The 11,711-nt window shown below is 42.8% G+C and overlaps 1 protein-coding gene and 1 long non-coding RNA gene across 5 annotated transcripts in view; one reads left to right on the top strand and one right to left on the bottom strand.

Annotated features, from left to right (window-relative positions):
• Nucleotides 1-11,711, top strand: part of lrrc9 (leucine rich repeat containing 9) — a 235,868-nt gene that overhangs the window by 169,824 nt on the left and 54,333 nt on the right. The window contains exon 25 of the mRNA XM_043697264.1: nt 7,304-7,434. Coding sequence (XP_043553199.1) covers nt 7,304-7,434 — 131 coding nt within the window. The remainder of the gene's footprint in view (nt 1-7,303; nt 7,435-11,711) is intronic.
• The window catches only part of LOC122553475, a 10,465-nt gene continuing 3,925 nt past the window's right edge, over nt 5,172-11,711 (bottom strand). For all 4 annotated transcript variants that reach the window (XR_006312729.1, XR_006312731.1, XR_006312730.1 and 1 more), the window contains exons 2-3: nt 9,920-10,088; nt 5,172-7,193 (exon numbers count right to left, since the gene is read on the bottom strand). This is a non-coding gene — a long non-coding RNA (uncharacterized LOC122553475). The remainder of the gene's footprint in view (nt 7,194-9,919; nt 10,089-11,711) is intronic.

Raw genomic sequence — 11,711 nt, 5'->3', positions numbered from 1 at the left:
ACTTTTTCCCTGGGTACAACAGAGTGTTACAAGGGGACATAAGTTTAAGGTGAAGGGTGGAAGGTATAGGGGGGATGTCAAGGGTAGGTTCTTTACCCAGAGAGTGGTGGGGGCATGGAATGCGCTGCCTGTGGGAGTGGCAGAGTCAGAATCATTGGCGACCTTTAAGCGGTAATTGGATAGGTACATGGATAGGTGCTTAAGCTAGGACAAATGTTCGGCACAACATCGTGGGTCGAAGGGCCTGTTCAGTGCTGTATTGTTCTATGTTCTATGTTAAAACGTAAGGACCTCCTGGACCTTGTGCAGGCTATACGACTTTGGAATATATTTGTGAATTATGGAACTTGGATTAAAAAAATTACAGGTTACCTGACATTACTTCTGCTTTATAGCCATTACTAGGATTAGCTTGAAATGCTTAATGACAGGGTCAAGATTGCTTCCAGCCAAGATTTTAGTCAGCATAGTTCATCAATGCATGCAGTTTGCATCTAGAATTCTGTGATAGTGTCTTTAACCTGTTCTTTGTGAGAGCCTAATGAATACAATTATTTTCTTGAAGGGCCTCTCATTATTCAAACAGAGCCTGTTCCCTCAGAGATTGTACTATTGACAGAGAAGAACTATTGACTCTGCCACGCTGAGTGTGGTGGCAGCCATTTTTCATTTTCAATGTGCACTTGGGATTTGGATGTAAATGGAGGGCAACGTGAGTGGCACTTGATGTGAGTTTCAGGCCTAGCCTGTCAATCTAGTTGAGGTCCCCTGAAACGTATATGTTGCTTTCTGCTTGCACTTCCTTTTGACCCTCTCAGGTTTGGCCTATCCTACATTCCCACCCAACTTTTTCACTGAACTTTTCATCTCACGCCCTCACTCTCTGAGTCTTAGGCCAACTGCTCAGTTAAGCCACATGTTGTTATGCACTATCCCACTCCACTGGAGCCAGGATGGTGGCTGTTCATAGTCAATCCATCATGTAAGCAATTGTACTGTGCTCTATCATCCCCAAAACTGACTTCCCAAAACTCAACACCACAGCAGCCGCCCTTGACTCTCAATGAATAGTCCCCTAGAACACCCAAGTTGATAGGATTGCTAAGAAGGTGTATGGTGTGTTCGCTTTCATTAGCAGGGGGATTGAATTTAAGAGCTCTGAGGTTATGCTGCAGCTCTCGAGTCCTGCTTAGACCACACTTGGAATATTGTGTTCAGTTCTGGTTGCCTCATTATAGGAAAGATGTGGAAGCTGTAGAGAGGGTGCAGAGGAGATTTACCAGGATGCTGCCTGGACTGGAGGGCATTTTTTATGAAGATAGATTGAAAGAGTTAGGCCTTTTCTCATTGGAGTGAAGAAGGATGAGAGGTGTCTTGGTCAAGGTGTACAAGATGATGAGAGGCATGGATAGAGTGGATCGCCAGAGACTTTTTCTCATGGCGGAATTATCTATTATGAGGGGTTATGATTTTAAGGTAATTGGAGGAAGGTTTAGGGGAGATCAGAGGTTGGTTCTTTACTCAGAGAGTGGTGGGTGTGTGGAATGCACTGCCAGCAGTGAAGTAGAATCAGATACATTAGGGACATTTAAGCAAGTCTTTAGTCAGCACATGGAAGGTAGTACAATGAAGGGTGTGTAGGTTAGTCTGATTTTAGATTATGATAAAAGGCTGGCACAATATCGAGGGCCAAAGGGCCCGTACTGTGCTGTACTGTTCTATGTATAGACTTTGTGGACTTAAAGGATCACGATACCATATTAGGAGAATAATGTGTTACAGCATTTATCAAACGTGTTTCAATTTTACTTACTGTGAGTTGTGTAATGGTATGTGTGCAAACTGTTTATTAAATTTTGCAGTGATAATTAACAGTAAAACTGCCTGCACTTGTTCCCATTTCACTGATGAAATTGACAACAGTTTTGGAAGTTTGCATATGTGCTGACTAATGTGAAAAACATAGGAATGGTAATGTGCCAATTAACATCTCTGAGCTCCTATTACACCATCCAAAGAGATCATGATTGATTTGAGAATTAATTGATTTGAGACTTAACTTCATATACCCGTCTTCGCTCCAAAATCTGTTTCAATCAATCAATAAACAAATTGTTTAAATCTAGATTAATTAATGATCCAGGTCACATAGGTGAGGTCACATAATAACATCCTTTCAAAATTGCCAAGCGTTTAGCTAGAATAATAAAACAAGCAAAATGAACACTATCAACTTAAATACATTTTCACTTCTTGTGTTAAAAGGTACTTAATTGCACACTCTTAATTGAATGGATGGACCGGTGTTGAAGAAATAACTAAATTTTAATTGTTCACATATGAAATTCATTTCTGCCTTTGTTAGGCTTAGGATATTTTGAAGTTTTGTCATACTTGTAACTGTTGAGTTTTAATTAGCTGGTAAGACAATAATGGTTCCATTTCAGAGACAATTTCGTCTTCCTCCTCCTCCTCTCCTCCACCACAGCTTGCTAGGTATTTTAAGGGTTTGGATCTGTTACACTATCAGTATTTGATTTTCTGTCATCATCTTGTTCGTACTTGCTTATGTGGTAATATTCCAACAGGCATGTTGTCAGTATCTAATTCAGCTCCAGCTACAACCCTGACATTGTTTATACTGTGAGAATTGAGTCCATCACACTTTACAATTCGGTTCTCACCTTCTAGTATACCTTCTTCATTCCGTTTTCACTGCTGTCAGTTTCCATCTTGGATGCAGCACCTGGGAGTATATCCGTAAGTTTTTGATACAGTTAACTGACAATACCTGCCAGGCTATTTGTAAATTCTCTTTCACATTGAGTTTAATCAGACAACTTGTCACAATTACCTTAATATCCATCATTCTCTTGATCAGTTCTCTTCTGTACCTATATTTGAAGGTTGGTATGATGATCCCTTGAACAAGGGGTTGAATTTTTGATGTAATCAATCAAATTCAGTGCTCCCCCTTCTTGGTACCAAGTTTTGAGGAGTGGATGCAAACACAATGGTTGAGCAGTATGATGCCCTTAAGTCATAGAGATGTACATCTTGAAAACAAACCCTTCAATTCAACTCATCTTTGCCAACCAGATACCCTAAATTAATCTAGTCCCATTTCCAGAATTTATCCCATACCCCTCTAAAGTCATCTTATTCATAACCCAACCAGCTGTCTTTCAAATGTTATAATTGTATCAACCTCTACCAGTTCCTTTGGCAATTCATTCCATGCATGCACCACCATCTGCGTGAAAAAGTTGTCCCATCGATCCCTTTTCTATCTTTCTTCTCTCACTTTAAACCTATGCCTTTTAGTTCTGGACTGCCCCAACCTAGGGAAAAGACCTTGCTTATTCACCCTTTCCATGCCCCTCATGATTTTATAAACATGTACAAGGTCACCTCTCAGCCTCTGACGCACCAGGGAAAAGAGCCCCAGCCTATCAAGCCTCTCCCTTTAGCTCAAACCCTCCAACCCTGGCAACGTCTTTGTAATTTTTTTTTCTGAACCCTTTCAAGCTTTGCAATATCTTTCCAATAGCAGGGAAATCAGAATCAAATGCAGTATTCCAAAAATGGCATAATCAATGTCCTGTATAGCCACAACATGACATTCCGACTCCTATATATAATGCACTGACCAATGAAGGCAAGCATACAAATGCCTTCTTCATTACCCTGTCTACTTGTGACTCCACTTTCAAGGAACTATGAATCTGCAATCCGAGGTCTATTTGTTCAGCAATGCTCCCCACCATCCTACTATTAGTAAATTAAGTCCTGCCCTGATTTGCCTAACCAAAATGGCAGCATCTCACATTTATCTAAACTAGACTCCCACAAAGTTCTAGAGTACACCTGCTCAGTTCCTGGGGATTTATCCAACTTTACACATTTTAAGATGTCCAGCACCACCACCTCTGTAATATGGACACTTTCCAAAATATTGCTATTTATTTCCCCAAGTTGTGTAAACTTCCATATCTTTCTCCACAGTAAACATTGACACAAAATACTCATTTAATAACTAATTCACCTCCTTCAGATCCACACATAGGCAGCCTTGCTGATCTTTCAGGGCCATATTCTCTCCCTTATTACTCTTTTGTTGTTTTTGTATTTTAGATTACTTACAGTGTGGAAACAGGCCCTTCGACCCAACAAGTCCTCACCGACCCGCCAAAGCGCAACCCACCCATTCCCCTACATTTCCCCCTTTAACTGTTAAATATGGATCTGGACCTTTGGGAAATTCTCTTTGGATTTTACTTAACCCTATTTCCCAAAGCTATTTCATGTTTCCTTTTTTCATCCTGATTTCCCTCTTAAAGTATACACCCCACCCCACCCCACCCCGTATATTCTTCTAGGAATTCACTCAATCCCTAATGTTTATTCCTGACATATGCTTCCTGATTTTTCCTTGACCAGAATCTCAATTTCTCTAGTCATCTAGCATTCCCTACACCTACCAACCTTGCCTTTCACCCTAACAGGAATATACTACCCCTGGACTCTTGTTACCACATTTTTGAAGGCTTCCCACTTTCCAGCCATCCCTTTACCTGCAACTATCCACCTCCACTCAACTTTTGAGAGTTCTTGCCTAATACCTGCAATTTAGAATTTTAACTTTTAGATCAGCTCGGTCCTTTCCCACAACTATTTTAAACTTAATAGAATTATCTTCACTGGTGCCAAAGTGCTCCCCCACTGACACCTCTGTCACTTGCCCTACCTTACTTCCTAAGAGAAGGTCAAGTTTTGCTCCTTCTCTCATAGGTACATCCACATACCAAATAAGAATGTTTTCTTGTACATAAATTCATCTCTATCCAAGCCATTAACACTGTGGCATCTTCAGTAATTTGTTCTGTCTGAAATGTTTTCTAACTTCTGTGTGTATTCATGCTGAAACCATTGTTCAAACTTAATGTCATTCAGGCTTTGGTACTGTTTGAATTAGAAATATCAGAACATGAGTAGTACATTCAGCCCCTTGAGCCCATTCCACTATTTAGAGAGATCATGGCTGATCTGTGGCCTAACTCCATATACCTGCTTTGTCCCATACTTTTGCTTAACAGAAGTCTCAGATTTAAAATTAACTGATCCAGTATTGTTGATGTCTATTTTGTTCCACAAATCCAGACGACACAAGTTTTCTGTACAAAAGCAGTAACTTTATTATCGCACAGCCGGTGAGAGATTCAAAGAGTCCCTAAAGTAGCCAAGTGTCTACTTGTAGTGACTCTTCTTCGCAAATCTCTACCTTAAACACAGAGACAGTATATTTTATAGGAATTAGACTAAAGCATATCAGTCACATGGGCGCTTGTCATTACATAGTTTAAAGTAGATAATTATGAATTTGCAAAGCTTGATGAATGTCAATGTCCTGCGATAACATGTAAATTGATTACAGAATATCGTATTGTTTATGATTATGTGTTGATGGGAAGAGATTAAGGCAGAAGGGTTCTTCTTTTAGTAAATGGGAGATTCACATACCTATGCTAATATGGAGGGGAAGAAAGACAATGGGAGCAGGAGGCATTTTAACAGGGTTGTGGCCAGGACTATCAGTCTTGTCTGGAAAGGGCAAATTCCTCCATCTGGGGTTACAGGGGAATCCACATGTGTGGCTCCATTAGGTTCTATTTCTAAGATACAATGCAGACAGAACACCCTCCTTTTGATCATACCTACTCAGGTGAAGAACTTGGCGAGGGACCTTCTGGAACTCAAATGAGGGCAGGTTGCCCAAAACTCAAATGCGAGGTACAACATACCCCAGGTAGCACGATCCCTCCCAATCTTTCAACCTGCTAATGAAATATGTACCGTTATAAACCAGTGCCCCCACCCAGCCTGGGAGCAGGATTATTCCAGAGGTGGCATGAGGTTCTGTTCTATTAAGTTCGAATAGGTTTGGCCCAGGGGATGGTAGAGGAGCATTCACTCATTCCCACATAAGTGCCTTTGGTGAGTTTCGCCTCCCACCTGAAACAAATGGTTTAGGCCATGGCGTTGTTGAGAACTACAAGGAGGGGGGGGGGGGTGTCTATGGGATTGGTTGTAATTAGGGTGATACCAGCCCCTGAATGATGTCAGGTTATACCCTGCTGACTCTTGTGCGTTATTGGTGTTAGCAAGGTCATCAGAGGAGCTTCGACACAGTAGTGATTCGGCCAGTTTGTGCCATCAAAAAGGTAAGGGCCACAAAGGGATTCCTCCACCAATTGGGGGGCACATACCCAGCAGCAGGTGTCTCTCCCTGTTAGCGGGCAGTCTGTTAGGCTAGGTGCAAAAAGGAATATTGCTGCAGGCAGTCAATTTGAGATCCATCTATTCTCAAGGTTCCTTCTCCCAAAGTCACAAGTATGGAAAACATCGTTGTCCTTAGTTGTTGTCTACTTCCACTCTGACTCTTTGCAGTTGGTTCTGTGTATCCACCAGGGACGGCCTTGTACTTTCACAGCCATGGGAGTGGTTAGCAGCACCTGTAATGGTCCTTTCCATCTTGGTCCCACCTTCTTTTGTTCCTAGGCCTTTATCAGGATGAAGTCCCCCAGTTCAGCAGCAGGGTAGTCTCCTTCAGGCAGATCGTCGCTTTCTTTGCAAGCCTGGTGTCCCTGCGAATGGAAACTGGAGAGTTTTGGTTAGCTCCTGCCGGTACGCCCCCACCTCCTGTCATATCTAGAGTGTTCATATCTAGACTCTCGTGGTGGGGATGGGTACCTGGGGGTGGGGGTGGTTGTTGGAGTCTCCCAGGTACCCATAAAGTCCTCATGGGCTTCCCGTAAACCTCAGCAAGAGACAGGCTGGTCTTGCTAGAACAGTAACCCTCATGTGGAACAGGGCGAGAGGGAGGCCATTCATCCAACTTAGGCCTGATTCCTGTTTTAGCTTTGCCAACTTGTATTTTAGGGTGCCGTTTGCCTGTTCCACCACTCCAGCCACCTTTGGGTAGTGGTTACGGTGGAATTGTTGTTTTAACGCTAGTTCCCTGCAAATCCCCTGGTTAATTTTGGCCACAAAGTGCGGTCCATTATCTGAGCTAATAGTCTGAGAGTCTGTATCATGGAATTAATTCCCTCAGCAGTATTTTCACTACTGTTGCAGCCGTATTGTCCATCATTGTAAAAGCTTATGTTGCCAGAACAATTCAGTCCCTCTGAGATCTGTAATAAACCACAATTATAAAGTAATTTGCAGGTGTATTTTACATTTTAATTTTCTACCTGAAAATGTTGGGGCCCTTTAAAATCTCAAGTTTTGCATTTGTATGCAGGAACCAGCAGAATCTGAAAATGCAAAAGATGTGTTTGGTGGTAGATTAACCGCTGATATGGTTACAGAGAGACTGGGGCATTCAAACTTTTCAGAAATTTTAAAGTTGGAGATGCCAGAATCTGCAATCAGGTAAAGTCTAATAATTATAATGACTTGCTTAAATATTTCTTGTGGTAAGTCAACATTAAAATTATACCATAATTCTGTTTTAAGTCAAGTTATTAAATGCTTCAAGTTTTGAATATTCTCAACTGTACCAGCCAAAAAGTTCTATGATGAATGGGAGAATTGTCACAAAGCAATCACATAAATAAACAATAAAGTACATATAATTTATGAAATATGGTTAGCACATTTAAAATACTTTTGCTGGCCGGAGAGGAAAATATTGTTGCAAAATATCACATTAAAGACATGGGCAGAATTTTGATCCAGTGATGGCTATTGCCAACAGCCCAAGAAACACTAGGAGAGGGTCAACTCCATTTTGGTGCTCTGCAGCACTCAAGATCACATTTTAAATATGGCACAGAACCAATTGATTACTCACCCCAAGAGCTGCCAGTGAATTGAAGGCCTGAGAACTCAGCACCACAACGAGTAGTGTGGAAACTGCACCTGGAAGATTCGGGTGTCATGGAATGACAGCCATTCAACTCAATAATTAGAATCTGGGACCACTGAGTCCTATCAGACAGACAGGCGTGAACTGAGATAGTGGGGATGGGGAGAGGAGAGCAAAAGGCCCATTACTGATGAGAATGGTCCTCTCAGGACCAAAATGTGCCTGAAAGAAGGCATTGCTTCATTGCTCAGATTATTGAGCATAGGAGTTGGGATGTCATGTTATGGTTGTACAGGATGTTTGTGAGGTCACTTTTGGAGTACTGTCTACAGTTCTGGACATCCTGCTATAGGAAGGATATTATTACATTTTAGAGGGTGAAGAAATGATTTACAATAATGTTACGGAGACTGAGGGTTTGAGTTATAATGAGAGGCTGGATAGGTTGGGACATTTACACTGGAGTGTAGGAGGTTAAGGGGTGACCTTATAGGGGGTTTATAAAACCATGAGGGGCATAGATAAGGTGAACAGCAAAGATCATTCCATAGGATAGGGGAGTTCAAAATTAGAGGGTATATTTTTAAGATGAAAGGAGGAAGATTTAAATGGGACTTGAGCAACCTTTTCAAACAGTGGATGGTTTGTATGTGGAATGAACTGCTAGAGGAAGTGATAGATGCATGGAAAGTTATGACATTTAAGATATTTGGACAGTTACGTAAATAGCAAAGCTTTAGAGGGGTATGGGCCAAATGCAGACAAATGGGACTAGTTTAGTTTGGTCAACATGGACAAGTTGGACCAAAAGGCCTGTTTCCGTGCTGTATGATGCTATGACTAGGAAGGTGCCCTCGAGTCCATTGAAAGGTTAACTGGTAGTTTCCCTGTGGCAGTGGGCCACCATTGCAGGTAAAATGTGAGTGCAGGCAGGAGTAGGCACTTAGTCATTTAGGTGACTTACTTGGCCATATGGAGGGAAGGGGCTTGCCTCCCACTAGTGAGATTGCATGGCAGTTGAAAGACAATAGAACTCCAACTACTGCCTTTCCTTATGGTTTAACATGTGACCCTGCCCCATCTCTAGAATGATGATAAATTCTGCCAACTAGTCTTCAGAAGATATGTTTTAATTGTAAAGTAAATAGAATCCACAGATTTACAGTTTGATAGTTTTCCTGTCTGCCTTTCCCTCTCCACCCCACACTTTTCCATGCCACCCTTTTCTCCCCTCCCCCTTGCCCTCATCAAGTTACTCAAACCAAGGTTTCATTCCAGTTTGTCTTGTACTTAATAAAAAGTTCAGGTTGGATATTAAAATATTGTTAAACCGTATGAATTTTTTTTTCTTTCATAGCATGTGGGCCTCATTGGCCTGACTAGCTTTTAAAATGCCCTTCAGAAGGTAGTTGAGTGTAGCTATCTTGAATCACTCTATTCTATATAGTGTAAGTATCAAGATTAGAGTGGTGCTAGAAAAGCACAGCAGGTCAGGCAGCATCCAAGGACCTGCTGTGCCTTTCCAGTACCACTCCAATCTTGACTGTGATCTCCAGCATCTACAGTCCTCACTTTCACCTGTAGTGTAAGTATGCCTTCAGGTTCTCAGGACAGTCTACCCACCCTCCAGCTCTCAGAACAACCTATGAGCCTTCCAGCTCACAGCAAGGCCTGCCAGACCCAGGGACACATACAACAGTGCAGGTAATAAATCCAACAAACAACAAGACAATCAATTATCAACACACTGAGTCTCTTGTGGTACAGAGTCCATTACCATAAACAATTTTCTTCAAAATGTAGAGTCCATTCCCAGGAACAGAGTCCACTCCAGTATACAAAGTGCATTGTCAGAAATTAGGTCCACTCCAAACTGCAGAGTCTGTTGCTAAAAACAGTCCACAATAGAGGTCAGAGTCCACTCCTGAAGGCAGCAAATGCAACCCCACAGCACACAGGTGTTCAGTTTCCATAGAGTCCTGGTCCATCCCTAGAGAACCAGGCCCATTCACAGGAGCACAGTACATTGTAAAGGTGCAGTTAACTCACCTTTTGGCCCACTCCAGGACGCAGCAAATGCTCACCTCCCAGCACACACGTGTTCATTCTTTACAGAGACCTCATCTACCAAAGGGCCAGGCCTACCCATAGGAATAGCTCATCTGGAAAGGTGCATTTTCTCACAGGGGCTCAGCCCAAACACCAAAAAGTGAAAACACTACAAAAAACAAAAAGTCAAAATGTAAGGGCTAAACCCTCCCATAAAAGTCAACATTTTTCTCCTACTTTGAGGAGAAAACAGAGTAACACACAGGCTGTAACCAGCCAGTGAAACAACAGTTCCCTAATGGAGAACTGAGTTACACCAGAAACACATTAACCGTAGATCAGGCAGTTTAAAAACCAATCCTCAATAAAAAGGAATACTGGTTAACAACTAATAATTCAGCCAGTTCAGGAATCAGGTTTCCTCCAAAAAAAAACCAAAATACAAACAGCAGCAGCAATACATTGACTGTGGCCCAGCCAGCAAAGAGTCATTCCCCTAAACTGGGGAGATTCTAAATCTGTCTTTTTTTATTAAGCAATACAGTTTACAAAATAGTTAACATTAACAGCTGTGTACAGAAAAATAGCAATCTACAAGGGAGAGGAGTAGCAAAGCCAGGCCCCAAACCCTACTGTTCAACCAGTTTTCAGAGTAATGAGGACAAACCTCAAATCCCACTTTCAGTCATCATAAAACAGCAACAAATACGTACAAGACAGTCCAATTAGATTAAAAATAGTGCATAGAATACAGACCCCCCCCAGCAATCCACCCATCCCTCCCATCTTCCGGTCACTCTAAGACAGCCTGCCCCTTACGCCCCTTCCGCCCTGTCACTTCTAGGACAGCCCATCTTGTTTCCCCAATCCCATCACCTTCTGACTTCCCTAACTGCCCTTCACCTTCTGGCAACCTCTAGGACAGCCCGCCCTGCTACCTGCCTGGGGTGACAGCACGGAGGATGGCCTACCTGCCTTCCGGCTCTCGGGCTGCCCCTATGTACCATCTGGCTCTCACCCACCACAATGTGCCATCCAGCTTGTGGACTGCCTTGAGACACCATCCAGCCACCTCTAGGACAACCCATCCCCTTTCCTGGGACGACTTTGCTCAGGGCAGCCTACAAGCCCTTCCGGATCTCGGCCTGTCCTATGCGTCTTCTGGCTCTTGGTCACTGACACAGCTTCTGACCACCTCTAGGACTGCCCATCCAGATTACCCCTTCTTGGGACAACAGTGCTGACAACAGCGTACCCATCTTCTGGCGTTCAGGGCGACTGGCATCAGGGTGCCCTACCCACCTTCCAGCTTTTGGGACAGCCCACCCAACTTCCGGTGCACAGGATTTTTTTTTATTTCAAAAATATACTTTATTCATAAAATAATTTGATGGTCTGTACAATTGGTCATGCCATACATTGTAAACATGTACATACAGAGATCAAAACTTATCATTTTTATACAGGTCTGTATATTTTTTGATCATATGCCCATATAATTAGCTGAGGCGTCAGCAGAGCCCAAATGACTGCATGGGCCCCCTGTTCTTAGTTAGGCAGGCAGACTTTACACAGTGGTCTTTCCCCACCGCGCCTTGGCGGCAGCTGCCCCAAGCTTCAGCGTGTCCCTCAACACGTAGTCCTGGACCATGGAATGTGCCAGTCTGCAACACTCACTCGGGGTCAACTCCTTCAGCTGGAAGATCAACAGGTTTCGGACCACCCAGAGAGCGTCCTTCACTGAGTTGATGATCCTCCAGGCACAGTTGATGTTCGTCTCGGTGTGCATCCC

This window comes from Chiloscyllium plagiosum, chromosome 10 (genome assembly GCF_004010195.1).
Source record: "Chiloscyllium plagiosum isolate BGI_BamShark_2017 chromosome 10, ASM401019v2, whole genome shotgun sequence".
NCBI classification, from domain to species: domain Eukaryota; kingdom Metazoa; phylum Chordata; class Chondrichthyes; order Orectolobiformes; family Hemiscylliidae; genus Chiloscyllium; species Chiloscyllium plagiosum.
Note: the sequence above shows the minus strand (reverse complement) of the source record. Positions and strands in the feature narration are given on the sequence as shown.